Below are 18919 nucleotides of genomic sequence, written 5' to 3'. Positions count from 1 at the left end.
GGTAAGTATTGTCCAAACATCAGCTGTGTGAGGCTTAATACCGATGTGTACATATAATCCCTTTAGTTATTGAATATTTCAATTCGTTGCACCTCAGCATGCCGTAAAGTAAAAGTACACTGCATGCTGCATGGAAAGCATAGTTATAAGTCATGCCGTGTCGTGCCATTTCAACTATAACTATATATCCGTTTTGTTCGATAAGCTCATGATATATCTTCATTTCATTTATGAAACTTGATTTTCAGTAAAGGTAAACGAAGGCCGAACTCGTAGAAATCATTATCCGCGCCATATTTTTTCTTTCCTTCCCGCTGCAATCCGTACATCCCCTATGTAACCCACACACCTCTAAACAGTTTTTTTTCTCTCAGTATTTCTTTCTACAGATGTTAAATACAATGTCAATTCTCTTTCTTCCCGGGAAAAAAACTACCAGGGCATGGCAGCTTTCCCTAGTAAAATGGCTACATGCACATGTAGTAGATTTTCCCCATGGCTTTATAATAGGTCTTTCCCCCATTGAAAGTCATTAAGCCAACGAAGAGGCTCAGAAAGACCTCGTTCCTTATCTTCTTTTCCATTTCGGTCAAGTTTATGACGGAAATTTCGTGGCAATATGTAAATTACATTCATTTTTCATAATAATTGGATATTTATATCTTTTCACCTCCTATTAAAATTAAAATTGCCCACATTTGACTTTATGTGTTGTCTATGTTGTGATGATTACGAAATTTATTACCCCCTATATCTCCGATGGGTTAAACATGTGCAGTAAAAAAACCCTGCACCAATTAAAATTTCTGGAACTTCCTCTCTACTTCTTTGTGAATATCAAGCAGGCAATTAGGTGCAATGGATATAATGAGAAACTGTGGCCTTGATAGGGTGGGTAAGGGTAATCATGAAGACTCATTCAAATTAACTTTCAAAATGGTTACATATAAGATGTGTTAAAATATCAAGCGGATTGACATTTCTTTGCCAATCCGTTTTTTATAGCCTTGAATGATAAAAAAAATAGGTTGCACGAGCGCGTCGGCGAGCTGAATACAATTAGCTGTTGTCCCAAAATGGGGGCAAGTTGTCTTAGATTGTACTGGGTGCGACTTGTCTTGGGGACGAGTTGTCCTGATTCCTACTAGATTAATCTGAGTTGCCAAGGGTGTCATCCACCCGATATAATTTCAGTGACATTGATACGGTCATACGGTAAGTTAAAATATTTCATAACTGTACAAAATTAGAAGTTTTCCATAAAGGATTTAGTTTCAGAATATTATAACTCAATGGACAAGTTTAGGCCTGTATGTCAGTTCTTAATATATTAAACCGAAAGTAGTGGCCATTTTTTAATATAAAGATATATCTGAATTATGCATTCACACAATTTTTTTTGTGTGTATTTTTACAAATAAACTTCTTACTTATAACTAAATGACATGTTAATTGATACTATTATGCGCGGTGCATGGTGGGGGACATGTTAATGGAAACTATCATGCGCGGTGCATGGTGGGGGGGGGGGGGGGGCATTGATAGGGTCATTTATAGTTGTTTTCAGCTCAGAAAAACCTCATGTTCAGATGAGACTGTAATAGACTCATCTTCTATGTTAACTATGTAAACTATCATTTAGAAAACTTCTCTCTCTCTCTCTCTCTGTTAGTGTGTAGGTTATTATTATTACATGTATTATTTTTTTTTTTACATGTACCTTTGTATGCCCAAAAGGGCCCAGAATTTGGAAATAAAAATATCTTATCTTATGGTAAGTTAAGATATTTCGTTACAGTGCAGAATTTGGCATATTCCATAGATAATATTGGATCCATTTCCAAAATAATTATACCAATGAACAATATAATGGACATTGCTAGTGCTTATTACAGAATTACTGAAACGAAAGTACGAAAGTAGTGGTCATTTGATCTGCATTCTCTTCTAGCGGCTTATGCAATATTTTGTTTACAAATAAACTGTTTATATTAAACAAATAATCTGGGTCACAAACAAAGGAGACGCACGATGTTCTTATTGTGTTCATAAGTCCTAACGTTAATTTGATTTGCAAACGGGATGCTAAAATCCGCGGATCGTAAGGGGTGGAGGAGGAAGGGGGGGGGGGGGTCGGGAAAGGGTACCGGGACGTTTCGCTCCTGTTATCAAATCGCGAAAAGACCATTCATCCCTATATAACTAAAGGCCATCCGCCATGACACATTTTTCACATTGTCAATTTATTGCAATGTTTTATTATATAAGGTTAATATTTACTTTATTAAAACGATTTCTAAAAAAAATTACCATGATATCTATTGTTGCAAACTAACTGATAGATTAATTAATTGTATAAAATAGGTGCAGATATAATTATGTTTATTCGGCAATCATTATTAAGTGTATGATTCAGTTTTCTAATTAAGGTGATTTAACTAATTTGGAGACCCTCTCAATTTCAAGTTAAAGAGACATCATTGCCCCCCCCCCACCCCCCTTATCTCAATCAAGTCTTTTTTATTGTGTAAGATTTTAGGCATATCAGATATATTTTAATTATTGGATGGATTGGAATATTACAAAATGGTACAAAATCTATGATATTAATCACATAATCAAATGGCGCGAAACATCTTGGACCGGAACGCGTCGGCGCGAATTATAATGGGAAAGGAAGCGGGGACACCTCTCCCCTTTTAGAAAATTCAAACTTATTAAAGTCATCATAGATTTATCAACAATAGGCCTAACCCCCCCCCCCCCCCCCCCACACACACACATACACACAAACCAGCATACACAATTATTCCTCGAAACCACACCTCCCTCCACTTGAAAAATGTTTGGATCCACGCATGTATATGTACCATGCTAATGTAAACTATTCAGGTTCTGTTAAGCACTAGAAATACCAAGCTAAATTAAAAGTTGGTTATGCAAATTAAACGCTTCAAAATGCATATCAACTGTTTTAAGGTTTGACATGTGCTTATTTTTGCCTTTTTCACCTTTATTTTGATTCCTTTAACTTACTTTACAAATGTACATGTACTTTTCTTGTTTCAGATGGCATTATCTGAATCCCAAATACCACCTGATGCCCAGCACTATTTGGTGTGTGGCACTGAGGACTGTGAGAAATCTTGCCAGTTTTACTGCAATAATTGTCACCAACAAATGTGTGAACAATGCAGAAATGAACATCAGAAGAATAAGAAAACAAAGAATCACGAAGTGGTCCATTATAAACAACGAAAGCGGCAACTTCCTGTGGATAAATGCAAGATTCACTCCACAAAAGACATTGATCTTCTCTGTGAGGAATGCCAAATTCCCCTTTGTTACAAATGCGCAACTACAAAAGAACATCGCGGTCACTTGTTTACTGATCTAGAAATGGTCTTTGCTGAAAAGGTTACACTATGTCATGAAGAAATTGCAAAAATTCGAAATCATTTGGAGCCAACTTCTCAAAATTTGAAAAAGGAAATTTCTGCAGATGTCAAAGAAATAAAGAAAATTATGGAGGGTTTAAGAAAATCCATGAAAGCTGAAGCTGAGTCTTTGAAAAAACTGGTTGACACAGTCACATTAGATTACATAGAACAAACCAACAAAATAGAACAGTCAATATTAGAAGCATTAAATGGTCAAAACCAAGAAATTGATGCCTATATGAATTATCTGAATGATTTAGTCAAATCATATTATGGCTACCTATCTCCTTCAAATATAGAACAATTAACATTTGCTCTCAAGTCAGAAGACCTGATCATACGACCCATACCGGAGACATCCAAACCGGTCCCACCAGTATTTTCTGCTGGTCAATACAGCAAGGAAGATGTCGCCAAACTACTGGGTAAAATCACTGTTCCCAATACTAAACCAGAGAACAGGAAGATAAAAACGATTGAGATTGCCGCTAAACAATTGAAACCTACAGTAAAACAGAGAAAGTCTGACGTTAAACAAACACTGCTCCTGTTGTCATCTGTCACCAAGGTCAGGGAGTACGAAGTACCAGGTGTTAACAACGTACACCATGTATCACTTGGTAAATCAGACAGACTCTGGGTCAATGATGATGGAGGTAACCTTGTCGAAACAGATCTACAGGGGAATCAGCTACAGAAGCTAAAAACCAGTGCAAGAGGTACATTTAATGGCTACCACACAGTCACACAGGACAGGGATCTGATCTATGCAAACAACGACAACAGTGTCATTAACAGGATAACATCGGATAAAACAATCACTGAGTTCATTAAAACAGAAAAGTGGATGCCACTCAGCATTCACTCCTCCCGCATCAACGGGGACATACTGGTAGGGATGCAGATGGGAAAGGCTAAAGTCACCAGGTACAACAAGACAGGGAAAGAAATACAGAACATACAGAGGGACGATAAAGGACAGGAACTGTATAGTTATCCATTCTACATCACAGAAAACATCAATGGTGATATCTGTACATCAGATTTTCTAAAAAAAAATGTAGTTGTGGTGAATAAATCCGGACAACACAGGTTCTCCTACACAGGTCAGGGGTCAGATTTTAGTCCCTATGGAATATGTACTGATGTTCTCGGTCACATCCTGGTGTGTGATTATCGCAATGACACAGTTGAACTTCTGGATCAGGATGGTCAGTTCTTGTGTCAACTACTCACAAAACAACAAGGGGTAAAATATTCCATTAGCTTATGTGTGGATGATGAGAACAATCTTATTTTGGGGGAAAACACCAACACAGTGACGGTGTACAAGTATCTACAGTGAACATTATATATCCAATAACAACAAATTTGTGATAGTGTTCAACTTTTGGTACAGTGTTCATTGAAATACACACATATGCAGCATTCTTTCACTAAACCATGTGAAATTATGGTCCTAAAATTTTTAATAATAACTAGTATATACATTTGAAACTGCTGACACAGCGTACACGGATATTCAACGGTCAACCTCTTTTAAACTTTGTACACTTTCAAATACAATAGAATGACGTTACAATGGTTTTTTTGCACTTTGATCCGTCAGAATTTTTCGGTGTCAGTAAATATTGACCCATAATGCAATGCAAAGCATTGCGCATGGCGTTAATTAAAGTAAAATTTTTATAATGAAGACAACACGTAAAATGAAAAACCGGTCTAACGCTACTACTGTGAATTTCTAATTAAACGCGAGGTATTAATATCCACGTAAAAATTGGAAAAAGCATCCTTCGCGGATTTTAAAATATTGCCATTTTTTACTGAGAGTTGAAAACTAAAATTAGAAATAAGGAGAAAAGTTCAACGTTTGCGATTTTATATTCTCGCGATTTGATACAAATCAGCGGGATCGCGGAATTAAGTACTCGCGTAATAGAAGGAATTTAGATTAGTTGGTATGAAATCACTGCTAAATTACATGTAATCTAGTTTTGGCAATTTAATTAAAATCTTCCTATATTTAACTAGTTCTCCTTCCACTAGTATACGAAGATATTAATGAACGATTTTGCATTGCAGCAGACCCGGATAGCGCGAGATATTTCGACCGACTACCGAATGGAGAATAGAAATAGATTTAAACACTCCTTCTTTCATAAATCTTCATAAGAAATCTGTTTTTGTTCCTGTGAATTTTTTTGAGTGACGATGACGATATCTTGGCAATTTTCCCATTCATCAATTTCAATTGCACTTCTTTCGCATAGATATATGTGCGTTTTTATTATAAATTGGCCAAATGTGCTGCATAGATATGTTTGGGAAGACTGTAGTATAGCCCTAGGATTTATTATACAAACACATTTACACTACGTATACATTATTTTTAGAGCTAGACACTAAAGACGGGATGATTGTTGGTGGGGAGAGATTTGATGACGGTATTACGAGAAAAGCTCAAAATTTTTTAAAAAGTATTCGTCACTAGATGGTATACCTTAAGTTAATGCCCTCCATGTTGGAAAAAGTAGCACGCATGGTTGACCGCAATTGTACTACAGACACAACTCAACACAGATTCGATAATATTGTTGAATTATATAATGAATATATTTTTAAGTAAATAGATAAAGACATATATCATATATATGCATACATATACAAAATAATATTAAGGATGATCTGATGGGTTTGGTTTTGTTTTGCCTTTGAAGCCTCTTAAACGACATTGGCAAACATGAACATATAAAGTGTACATGTATGTGTACTTACGAGCATATATATTTTGAACCTCTGAAATATGAATTTATTATTATAATCTTCTGATAAGGTCTATATCTATACCTTCTATACCTTATCGCTGTAATTTAAGAACTCAACTTATTTATTAGATTTACATAGAAACATTAACGCAAATATACCTCGGACCCCCCCCCCCCCCCGGCAGACACAATTACCGTATTTTTTTAACCCCCCCCCCTCATTCCTTGAAATTTTTTCTGGATCCGCGCATGTATAATGGCAAAGTTTTTCTTCACACGTGTATCTCAAAATAACGTATTAAATACATATAGAAAAAAACACACATTAAAAACACAAAAACACATGTATAACATATGTATAACGCATGGGAACAAGTAACATATGTTACAAATGTGTGTATGTATACATACATTTATACACACATGTTTACCATATGTTTTTGAACTCATGTTTAACATGTGTTGAAAAATCACGCATCATTAACATATGAAACACATTAGTTATACGTATGTTTGATCACAACATATGCGAAACACATGTGCCACATTTTGCTGTGTAGATATGTGTCGTAATAATTTTGTTGAATAAAAAGGAGACCAGAGGTCACCAAATATCATTTTATAAGGTGGATATATCAAAGTAATCCACTTTAGAGAGACTAAAGTTATCCACTGAAGAGAGACCAGGGGTCAAATTTAATAAATTATCAATAAGGAGAGGAGAGGTCACCTTTAGACCTAAATTATTGTAGTAAATTGTTAATCAATACAGAGACCAGATGTCACCTTCTTTTGCAAGATGGAGAATTTCCATGCAGAATGCATCCACTGTAAAGAGACCAATGTCACCTTAAGTGGGATGTCTATTAGGAAACCAGAGGTCATCTTAGTTTCTAAATCAATGTAATATTTTGAAATTCAATATGGATACCAGATGCAGAGGTTATCTTATGTCATTTTACAAGACGAGAAACATGTACCATATTTATATTGTTCATTAGGAAGAACATAATTATTAGAGGGAACATGTGTCACAGAAAGATGTTAATGAATACGAAAACCAGAGTTCACCATATATTGTATATGATTAGTGAGACCAGATATTGTATAACCTGTAAAGAGATAACAGGTTAAACATGTGGTGTGTGAAAAATGTTTACCCTAATCTACTGATAACAAAAGTTCAGACTTTGATTTTATTAATAAGCAAACACGGTACACATTTCGATCACATTTATTCCTTATGTCGTTAAAGGATGGGGGGGGGGGATTTCTCAGATGCAATTCACAATAGGTCCGTATTTACTATGTTTATTTTTGCAATTTGAATCGGTTTTGAATTTGATGAGTGAAAATCCAGGGAAGTGGTGGGTGGAGCGAGGGGAGGGAAATGGTGAACTCCAACCCTAATACACCACCTGTAGACAGGGAAACACCTACTCCGTAATGACAATAAAGAGACTAGATGTTAGCTAGAGGTTATAAGGTCGCCTTTGTTATATGATGTATCTTTAATAAAAACACACATTTGATGTCATTCCTTTGTTTCAGCAGTCTAAAATTTTACCTGTACAGTCCGATATGAATGAGCTTCTTAAAATAAGACCGTTACACGTGGTTACAGTACTGATATCCGTCAAAATCAGACTGTCTCACAGTGTCAGGTATATCGACAATGAAATTCAATAGCAGTGTTTCGGTACAATATATCTCGAAAACAGCTCTGTTTGAACAAAATATCAGACAGTCCTCGGCACTAACGGGCTTTGAAACTGTCAGATATTTTTTCATACAAAACTGTTTTGGCATGTTTCCATTACGGACATCAGATGTCACTTTATGTAATTTATTATCAAATTATTTTACCATTATATTAAAGTATCAGTAAAAAGTCTACGGGGTGGGTGGGGGAGGGGTACGAGTTATTCTACTTTCACTTTGCGGATGTAATGCACTACATTTTGTAGCGGGGTGCACAGATTTGGTAGTTGTGAATAAGCAGGTGACCTGGGGTCCTAGTTGAGCGTACGTTTTATCCTCTTCTTTCCTCCCCGCCACAATCCGTATATCCTTTATATAACCCACATATATCTAAACAGTTTTTTCCCAGTATTTCTTTGTACAGATGTTAAATATAGTGTCAATTCTCTACCTTCCCGAAAAAAAATGCTACCAATGTATGGCAGCTCTTCCCGGGAAAATGGCTACACATGTAGTAGATTTTCCCCCACGGCTTTATAATAGGGCTTTATCCCATTGAAAGTCATTAAGCCACCGGAGAGGCTCCGAAAGCCTTCGTTCCTTACCTCTATTTCCATTCCGGCAATGTTTATGACGGAAAATTCGTGACAATATCTGAAATTACATTCATTTTTCATAATAATTGGATATTCATTTCTGTTTACCTCATATCAAAATCTACGTACTTGCCCAAATTTGACTAAATATGTTGTCTATCTTGTGATGATTACGAAATTTATTACTCCCTGTATCTCCTATGGGCCAAACATGTGCAGTCAAAAAATAACCTGCACCACAATTTTTCAAATCTTCCCCTCTACTTCTGGGTGAACATCAAGCATGCAATTAGGTGCAATGGATATAATGAGAAACTGTGGCCTTGGTAGGGTGGGTACATGTAAGACTTGTCATGAAGACTCATTCAAATTAACTTTTAAAATGTTACACTCGTTTAGTACGAACACGGATATTGCGAATTCACGGATATAGCGAAGTCATCTTAGATCCCCAGCTATGTAAATTTAATGAATTTCTTATACGGTTATAACGAATTACGAATATAACGAAGTAATTTCTTAGGTCCCAGTGACTTCGTTATAACCGAGTTTTGCTGTATAAGATGTGTTAAAATGTCAAGCTGATTGACATTTCTTTGCCAAACCAATTATTTAAGAAACGCAGACTAGGTTATTATAAAACAGTGTTAACAGTTTGTAGGCAAATGCAATTAGCTTTTTACAATTAACCAGAATTAAGTACGATTCTTTGCTAAAGATACGCATGCTATGTCAGAATCATTAGTAGGAAGTCTGGAAAAATGTGAAATGGGGCCCCTTATGCCCTTATGTTTGTAACCATTCGCTAAATGGTACATATATATCGTAGATAAAGCTTTATTACTCTTTCCATTTTGCAACGTGATTTGAAAAGATGCCTTTTTGTAAATTGTGTTTAGCGAACAGAAAATATACATTGTATAAAATGGTGAAGAATACTGGTCTGTACGTTTCATATAGCCTGTACGGGCGGTTCATATAATGGGAGTTATTACTTAAATTTAACTTAGTCAAAAGCATTAACTAAAATAATGATTTCTTATACTGTAGGTAAGTAATATGAACTAATTTGCTAGTTTAATATTTTTATCGGACTGTTTTGTGCCTGTTTAGGGACTAATTCGAAATACCCGGAGGTAAGGTTCCAGCAATTAACTAAAGTGAGGGTGTCATAAGTACTTCAAAGATACAAATATTTTGTGACACTAGTACTGATATGTTTTTTGACCCGATCGCCTTTCTGTTGATACCAAACACCCAATCATATCACAGGATGAATGACCATCTTTAAGTCCTCCTTAAAGATAGCTTAAAGGTGTTTAAAGGTAGCTTAAAGACGATCTTTAAGCCACCTTTAAGCTATATGTGTTGCTTAAAGGTGGCTTAAAGAAAGCGTAAAGAAGGCTTAAAGGCAGCTTAAAGACTATCTTTAAGCCACCTTTAAGCCACCTTTAAGGACAACTTATAGGTCCTTAATGTCCAAACTTCTTTAAGCCACCTTTAAGCCACCTTTAAGCTACCTTTAAGCCACCTTTAAGCCATTAAAAAAATTTAATTCAATATTGTGCTTAATTTCCAACAAAATGTATTTACTTTATGAAAGAAAAGGTATTAAAACGGTTTTATTCTGGAAAGAAAAATGAAAAAAAAAACACAAAAAAACCGGGCCACGGCGAGAATTGAACCTGGGACCCTTAGTTTACTAGCATCACCACACTTCCTCTGCGCCACGGCAACTTACATATATAAGAGCGTTTTTATATCCTATATATCAGTGGATATTGAATCACTGTATTGAATGTGTTTATTTGAAAAGATTTTGACAAACCATTCAGTTTGTAACAATCAATTATATCTAATTTATAAATTACATGCATGCATGTATTTAGAATGAAATACGGAACTTGGTCTTCAGTGAACAAAAATATATTATACCTAAATGGAAACCGTTAGGTTCACTATAGTAGGCTTTCTTAGTTAATAAATTTAAACCGAGTAGATATACGTTCATCTAATTTATAGCTATAAAAATGTAAGAAAGAAAATGAAATCATTTCTTTTATTAAATGCATTGATACTATTAGGGTATTTGTTCAATTTCCCGCAATTTCCCGGTTTTCATGATCGCGGCGCCGTTCTAATATGTTTAAATATTTACATGTAATTGTATGTACCTGATTTTTAAACTATCAATTCTATAACAAACAAAATTACCAATTACCGGTGACGTATTTACTGCATGTGGCAATTGCAAATGACTTGTACATACAATTGTATGATGTGCCAGGCCGGGTATATTTGACATATTTACCCTTATACATATATTTAAATAATCAACCCCTATTTATGATCACCGGTACATTAATTAATTAGCCTCAAGATTTTACCCTCACATACATGTATCGTTAATTTGTAGACGTAACATTTTTGAAACCCAGAGCTAGGAAATAATACTTTGAAAATGAATTACAAATGTAAATTAACTTTTATTCACTAGACTTATCGTATACTCGTACATACTAAGATTCAACGCCTTTAGAAACCCTGACGTGCACCTGGGCACACGACACACCTGTTGTGTATATCTTGTATATTCTGTGTTAGTTCCAGGGGTTTTCTTAAGTTGGACAAACAATAGACTTTAATTAGATATACACAAACATGCACCTGGGCACACGACACAACTGTTGTGTATATCTTGTATATTCTGTGTTAGTTCCAGGGGTTTTCTTAAGTTGGACAAACAATAGACTCTAATTAGATATACACAAACGAACAAAACTATGTCTAGACAAACAAAGCAGTAATATCCTGCCCGATATAACAAAGGCAGTTGAGAGTCTTTTCATCTTTAACATGAATCTAGCAGATCTAGCCTTAGAAATAATGAAAATTGAAAAAAAAATACAAACCTTAAACCGATTATCAAATTAAATCATGCATTGTTGGTTCATTATCTTTATGTTGTTTAATAACCGGATGAACTGAGAGAGAGAGAGAGAGAGAGAGAGAGAGAGAGAGAGAGAGAGAGAGAGAGAGACAGACAGAGAGACAGACAGAGAGAGAGAGATTTTTCACCGATTAATTTATAATAGGAAACAAACATACTTTAATTAGTTTTATGCACATATTAAGATACAGAGACTGCGCTCATCCCTACAATAATTTTGAAACCCCCAAAAAATTATAAAGAATTTTTATTGTTCAGCTTGATCAATATTGACTTAAAGGCCACTTAAAGACAGTGTAAAGGCAGTGTAAAGAGAGCGTAAATGCCACTTAAAGATGCTTAAAGGTGGCTTAAAGGTGGTTTAAAGGTAGCTTAAAGAAGTTTGGACATTAAGGACCTATAAGCACTTGCTTAAAGGTGACTTAAAGGCGGCTTAAAGGTTGTATAGCCTTTAAGCTCCTTTAAGTCACCTTTAAGCCACCTTTAAGGACTTGCTTAAAGATGGTTTTTCGCCCTGTGTATTTTGAAACCAAGTTGTAAAAAGTGATTCAAAATTATACCCCAAATGACTGTACTTTATAATATAGTTACTGACTTGCAAACCAGAACAAGTGCGGATCTAGACGGGTTTAACGGGGGGGGGGGGATTTCGTACTAAGAGCATAAAGAAATTCTTTGTGATGCATGAACCACTTGATGTATCTTTGTATGATTTTATATAATTTGTGCACTATTTCTTCTAAGCCGTTTCCAGCCACAGTGCTTCTTTTAAGTTTATCATTTGTTCAAATCTTAAACCTAGGCATGTTGCGCGTCAAATGGCTACAGTGTAAATATCTGATGACAGTGCTTATATCACATTTTTAGCACATATTGACAGTAATTATAAGCAGTTGGCAGTATAATCAGATAGCAGTTGGCAGCTTACAGTTGCCTGTCTTATATGGATTCCCATACTGTATTGCACTGCATGAAAATAATATGAAGTTTAATTAATGACAACATTTTGTTATACACACGAACAAACTTAAACTAAATTCACAATTAAAAACAATAGATTTTTTCATATTTATACTTAAGGATTCTAATAGCTTTCTAATAAAATAGAATTCCTTTTCAGACATCAATCGCCTAATTTAAACCAAAGTCATTAATATCAAAATAAGGGCATGTCGATCATTATGTGTATCAACTACCATCGTCGATCGCCACTCATTCTGACAGAGTGAAGAATAATGCTTATCATTATAAAATTGTAAAATGGATATTAATGTTTCACAACAAAATTCTGTTGCGCGGGAGCGACTTCGACCTGAATACAATTACATGTAGCTGTTGTCCCAAAATGGGGACAAGTTGTCTTAGGTTGTACTGGGGGCGACTTGTCTTGGGGACGAGATGTCCTGATTCCTACTAGATTAATCTGAGTTGCCAAGGGTGTCATCCATGCGATATAATTTCAATGAAATTGATACGGTCACACGGTAAGTTAAAATATTTCATAACTGTACAAAATTAGAAGTATTCCCTAACGTACGTAATACTGGATTTAGTTTCAGAATATTATAACTCAATGGACAAGTTTAGACCTATATGTCAGTTCTTAATACTGAACCGAAAGTAGTGGCCATTTTTTAACATAAAGATATCTGCATTATGCATTCAAACAATATTTTATTTTTATTTTTACAAATAAACTTTTTACTTATAACTAAATGACATGGTTCACAAACAAACGAGACACAGGCTGTTTTTTGTGTTCATAAGTCCATATTTGATTTATTAATGGAAACTATTATGCGCAGTGCATGGTTGGGGGGGTGCATTGATAGGGTCACATGGTAAGCTAAGATATTTCGTTACAGTGCAGAATTTGGCATATTCCATAAAATAATATTGGATCCATTCCCAAAATACTATATGCCAATGAACAATGGACTTTGCTAGTTCTTATTAAAGAATTACTGAAACGAAAGTACGAAAGTAGTAGTCATTTGATCTGCTTTCTCTACTATACTCTGTCCCAAGATATTCTGGATTCACATTTGGCTTAATTGCTTGATATTTATAAATACCTCAGGATTCAAACGATGTTCATTCAAAAGTATGAACAATTTCCAAGATTTCTCGGTCGAAACGCCCCTGTTAGCTTATCAGGTTTTAATAAAATGCTAAAAATATGTGATATCTACGGAGATTTTGTATTGCAGCAAGCCCAGATGATAACGTTGAAAAATAGCGCGATGTATTCCGAGTGTATTCCGAATGGAGAAAAGATGTAAACATTCCCCATTATAAATCTCCGTAAGGAATCTGTTTTCGTTCCTGTGAATTTTTCAGAGTGAAAGTTGATAATGTGTCGATGAAATTATCTTGGAAAATATCCCCTTCAACTATTTCAATTGCACTTCTTTCACATGTATGTGTATTTTTAATAAAAATCGTCCAAATGTGTTGCATTAATATCTTGGGACAGACTATAGCGGCTCATGCAATAAGCCTATTTTGTTTACAAATAAACTGTTTTTTAACCAAATAATCTGGGTCACAAACAAAGGAGACGCACGATGTTCTTATTGTGTTAAAGAGGCATGGTCCGATTTTGGTCAAATTTTATTTTTCCGTTTATATTATTTACAATGCTTTAGAAAAGTATTTCTAATGATCAAATTTTTGAGAGTCATTCGAAGAGTTATAAGCAAGATACAGGGCTCACAATTCTTTAACATGTAAACAATGCTCGTGCCCTGTTTTTGTTTACATAGGTTCAATATACCAGTTAAAAAAATGTCCATCTTATTTGCATTTCCATTTTAAGCATAGATAAACAGTTTCTAACGTTTAACACATTCGTTTTAAAACCGAAATTTTTACTTCAACGTTTAAAATGTAAACAAACGCTTTGTTTACATAGCGAAGAATTTCAAGCTCTGTAACTTGCTTATAACTCAACAGATGACACTAAAAGTACGGTTGTCTATCAAAAATGCCTTTCTGAAGCATTGTAAATATCAAACTCGGAACATTTTTTGTTACCTAAATCGTAACCATGCCCTTTAATAAGTCCTAACGTTAATTTGATTTGCAAAAGGGATGGAGGAGAAAGGGGGGTCGGGAAAGGGTACCGGGACGTTTCGCTCCTGTTATCAATTCGCGCAATGACCATTCATCCCTATAGAAAGACCCTTCGCCTTGACACATATTTTACATTGTCAATTTATTGCAATGTTTTATAATATAAGGTTAATATTGACTTTATTAAAACAATTTCTTTAAAAATTAGCATATCTATTGTTGCAAACTAACCAATAGATTAATTAATTGTATCAAATAGGTGCAGATGTGTTTATTCGGCAATCATAATTAAGCCTACGATTCAGTTTTCTAATTAAGGTGATTTAACTAATTTAGAGACACTCTCAATGTCAAGTTAAAGAGACATCGTTGCCCCCACCCACCCCCCCCCCTGATTATTTCAATGAAGTCTTTTTATTGTGTAAGATTTTAGGCATATCAGACATATTTTAATTATTGGATGGATTGGAATATTACAAAATGGTACAAAATCTATGATATTCATCACATAATCAAATGGCGCGAAACATCTTGGGCCGAAACGTGTTGGCGCGATTGATAATGGGAAAGGTAGCGGGGACCCCTCTCCCCCTTTTAGAAAATTCAAACTTATCAAAGTCATCATAGATTTATCAACAATAGGCCTCAACCCTCCCCCCCCCCACACACACACACAAACCAGCATACACACTTATTCCTCGAAACCACACCTCCCCCCACTTAAAAAATGTTTGGATCCACGCATGTTTATGTACCTTGCTAATGTAAAATATTCAGATTCTGTTAAGCACTAGAGATACCAAGCTAAAGAAAAATTGGTTATGCAAAATAAATGTTTCAGCCCCAAATTCATAAAATTGTGACTTAGATGCCAAAATGCATATTTACTGTTTTAAGGTTAGACATGTGCTTATACTTGCCTTTTCACCTTTATCTTGATGGGGGTGGGGGACTCCTTTATAATTTTTGATAGCAAAAAAAATGGTACAGATTCTATCAACTTATTTTTCAAATGTACTTTTCTTGTTTCAGATGGCATTATCTGAATCCCAAATACCACCTGATGCCCAGCACTATTTAATGTGTGGCACTGAAGACTGCGAGAATTCTTGCCAGTTTTACTGCAACAATTGTCACCAACAAATGTGTGAACAATGCAAAAATGAGCATCAGAAGAATAAGAAAACCAAGAACCACGAAGTGGTCCATTATAAACAACGAAAGCGGCAGCTTCCTGTGGAGAAATGCAAGATTCACTCCACAAAAGACATTGATCTTCTGATTCTTCTCTGTGAGGAATGCCAAATTCCCCTTTGTTACAAATGCGCAACTACAAAAGAACATCGCGGTCACGTGTTTACTGACCTAGAAATGGTCTTTGCTGAAAAGGTTACACTATGTCATGAAAAAATTGCAAAAATTCGAAATCATTTGGAGCCTACTTCTCAAAACTTGAAAAAGGAAATTGCTGCAGATGTCAAAGAAATAAAAAAGATTATGGAGGGTTTAAGAAAAACCATTAAAGCTGAAGCTGAGTCTTTGAAAAATCTGGTTGACACAGTCACATCAGGTAATATAGAACAAACCAACAAAATAGAACAGTCAATATTAGAAACATTAAATGGACAAAACCAAGAAATTGATGCCTATATAAATTATCTCAAAGACTTAGTCAAAACATATTATGGCTACCTATCTCCTTCAAATATAGAACAATTAACATTTGCTCTCAAGTCAAAAGACCTGATCATACGATCCATACCGGAGACATCCAAACAGGTCCCACCTGTATTTACTGCTGGTCAATACAGCAAGGAAGATGTCGCCAAACTACTGGGTAAAATCACTGCTCCCAATTCTAAACCAGAGAACAAGAAGATAGAAACGATTAAGATTGCCTCTACACAATTGAAACCTACAGTAAAACAGAGAAAGTCTGACGTTAAACAAACATTGCTCCTGTCGCCATCTGTCACTAAGGTCAGGGAGTTCACAGTATCAGGTGTTGATAACGTATGTCATGTATCACTGGGTATATCAGGCAGACTCTGGGTCAGTGGTGATAGTGGTAACCTTTTTCAAACTGATCGACAGGGGAATCAGCTTAATACGATACAAATCAATTGCAGAGGTGAAGGCCACCATACAGTCACACAGGAAGGGGATCTGATCTATACAGACAGAGACAATAAAATCATCAATAGGATTACTTCGGGTAATAAAATAACTGAATTCATTAAAACACGAAACTGGAGACCACTCAGCATACATTCCTCCCAAATCAACGGGGACATTTTGGTGGGGATGCAGATGGAAAAAGGTAAAGTCACCAGGTACAACATGACAGGGAGAGAAATACAGAACATACTGAGGAACAATAAAGGTCAGGAAATGTATAGTTATCCACACTTCATCACAGAAAACATCAATGGTGATATCTGTACATCAGATTCAATCAAAAAGACTATAGTGGTGGTGGATAAATCAGGACAACACAGGTTTTCGTACACAGGTCAGGTGTCACTGTTTTCTCCCTATGGAATATGTACTGATGTTCTGGGTCACATCATGGTGTGTAATCATTTCAGTGACAGAGTTGATCTTCTGGATCAGGACGGTCAGTTTTTGTGTCTACTACTCACAAAACAACAAGGGGTAAAGGATCTCCATAGTGTGAGTGTGGATGATGAGAACAATCTTATTGTGGGACGACGTCACACCAACACATTGACAGTGTACAAGTATCTACAGTGAACATTACGTATCCAATAACAACAACTTTGTGATAGTGTTCAACTTTTGGTATCTATAGTGTTTATTGAAATACACATATATATAGCATTCACTTAACCATGTGAGTGTATGGTCCTAATATTTATAATAGGATTAATTTCATAGCTGAAGAATTTACAATTAAATACCAGTAAATTACATTAGACCGCAAAAAAAAACCATATCTTTACCGGATTTGCCTTAGGGAACGTAAACTAGAGAACAAAACTTACACTATTGTAGCGTTTTTATTTCCGTATTAATACAAAATACTATTGTAAGAGCGATTATGGCTCGGTCCCTGGGTGAATAGGTCGAATATGAACCACGTTTTTTGCTCAAATTTGGTGTTGTAGATTTATCCATAACTTCAGACACCCTTGTGTTACACTCTTGGATCGATCTAAGGGATAAACTTGCCGATAACTGTCCGTTTGGATTTGGAAGAATACTTCCGCACTTTACATATCTTAAAATCGACATTCTTACCGTGTTCACGGTGAATGAGAACTAACTATCAAATGTTTTACAAGTTTACTAAATACTGCATGTGAACTTTTCTCAGATCATTTTTATTTCATACTCGACTAAACACACAGTCCTTATATCTGTTCAGCTATAATTGATATCGCACAGGTAACATGAGATAATTAGGTGTGAAATACTTTCATTCATTCATTCAATATTTTATTCCTCTTTTCAGAGAGTACATGAAATGTATGTTATTGAACAAAATCAAACATGCATATTATACAACAATTATGAAATATTTATAAAGAGATACAAAAAAATATATATACATATTTTAACAAGCATGAACATGTGAGTATTATAATTGAAAGGTGAAATATATCGTGCTAAATAAATTCAGTGAGGTGGTTACAGAAAAAAATTACAACGATAGTAATAAATATATAAATATATATGTACATGACTACTGTGTATTTTTTACTGTTCTTTCATATATTGCAAATACCTTAATAAGATAGTTTCCACATAAAAGTATGAGTTTTTTTCATTTTGTTCCGATAATGGGGTGGCTGGGATTTTACCCAATAGATATGTGTACAGTTCCTCCTCGTCAAGAGCGCAAAGTTCATTACAAATGCCCAGATCGAAGTTAATAATATCACTCCAGAAAATGTCACTGTTTGTGGAGAAGTACGCGCAACTACAAGCAACATGCTTAAAAATGTCTGTGTATTGAGTGTTGCATAGTTGACAGGTGCTTATATTTCTTGTAGGGGTAATAGTCCAGAGTTTTGTTATAACTTTGATTACATTACTTTGTTGTGCCGACCACGCAAATTTCCAGATTCTTGGTAAGCCTGTTCCATTATGGAGTATGATAAATCTCGTAAAGTCCGAATCATGAATTGTTCGATTAGTCCATTGGTGACTTTCGTAACGGAAGATTTCCGACTTTATCATTTTTTTCCATTCAGTTTTGCTCGGGAAGATACCTGTTTCCAAATAAGAAGTAAGATATTGGTCTAAAGAATATTTGTGAAGAATTGAGAATATATCTTTAACATATCCAAACGATTTATCTTGCTTGTCGTTCAAATATGTAAACAGTCTGAAGAGGAATATTTTTTTTACTAATATGTCATGGGA

At 35.2% G+C, this 18919-nt stretch overlaps 2 protein-coding genes across 2 annotated transcripts; both read left to right on the top strand.

Moving 5' to 3' along the window:
* Positions 1 to 1085: 1085 nt before the first annotated feature.
* LOC117684020 (tripartite motif-containing protein 2-like) lies at positions 1086 to 5277 on the top strand. The gene is made up of 2 exons (XM_066073973.1): positions 1086 to 1215; positions 3070 to 5277. The coding sequence occupies exon 2, from the start codon at positions 3070 to 3072 to the stop codon at positions 4783 to 4785; it is 1716 nt and encodes a 571-aa protein (XP_065930045.1). The 5' UTR covers positions 1086 to 1215; the 3' UTR covers positions 4786 to 5277.
* Positions 5278 to 12877: 7600 nt separating this feature from the next.
* Positions 12878 to 18178, top strand: LOC105319289 (tripartite motif-containing protein 2-like). The gene is made up of 2 exons (XM_066074127.1): positions 12878 to 12939; positions 15563 to 18178. The coding sequence occupies exon 2, from the start codon at positions 15563 to 15565 to the stop codon at positions 17282 to 17284; it is 1722 nt and encodes a 573-aa protein (XP_065930199.1). The 5' UTR covers positions 12878 to 12939; the 3' UTR covers positions 17285 to 18178.
* The last annotated feature ends 741 nt before the right edge of the window (positions 18179 to 18919 follow it).

The sequence above is a fragment of the Magallana gigas genome, chromosome 10 (genome assembly GCF_963853765.1).
Source record: "Magallana gigas chromosome 10, xbMagGiga1.1, whole genome shotgun sequence".
Lineage (NCBI taxonomy): Eukaryota > Metazoa > Mollusca > Bivalvia > Ostreida > Ostreidae > Magallana > Magallana gigas.
This window is presented reverse-complemented; position numbering and strand designations above follow the sequence as displayed.

Bases quoted from the DNA above. Each gene is read 5' to 3' on its own strand.
- LOC117684020 (XM_066073973.1), top strand. From the start codon at position 3,070: ATGGCATTATCTGAATCCCAAATACCACCTGATGCCCAGCACTATTTG.
- LOC105319289 (XM_066074127.1), top strand. From the start codon at position 15,563: ATGGCATTATCTGAATCCCAAATACCACCTGATGCCCAGCACTATTTA.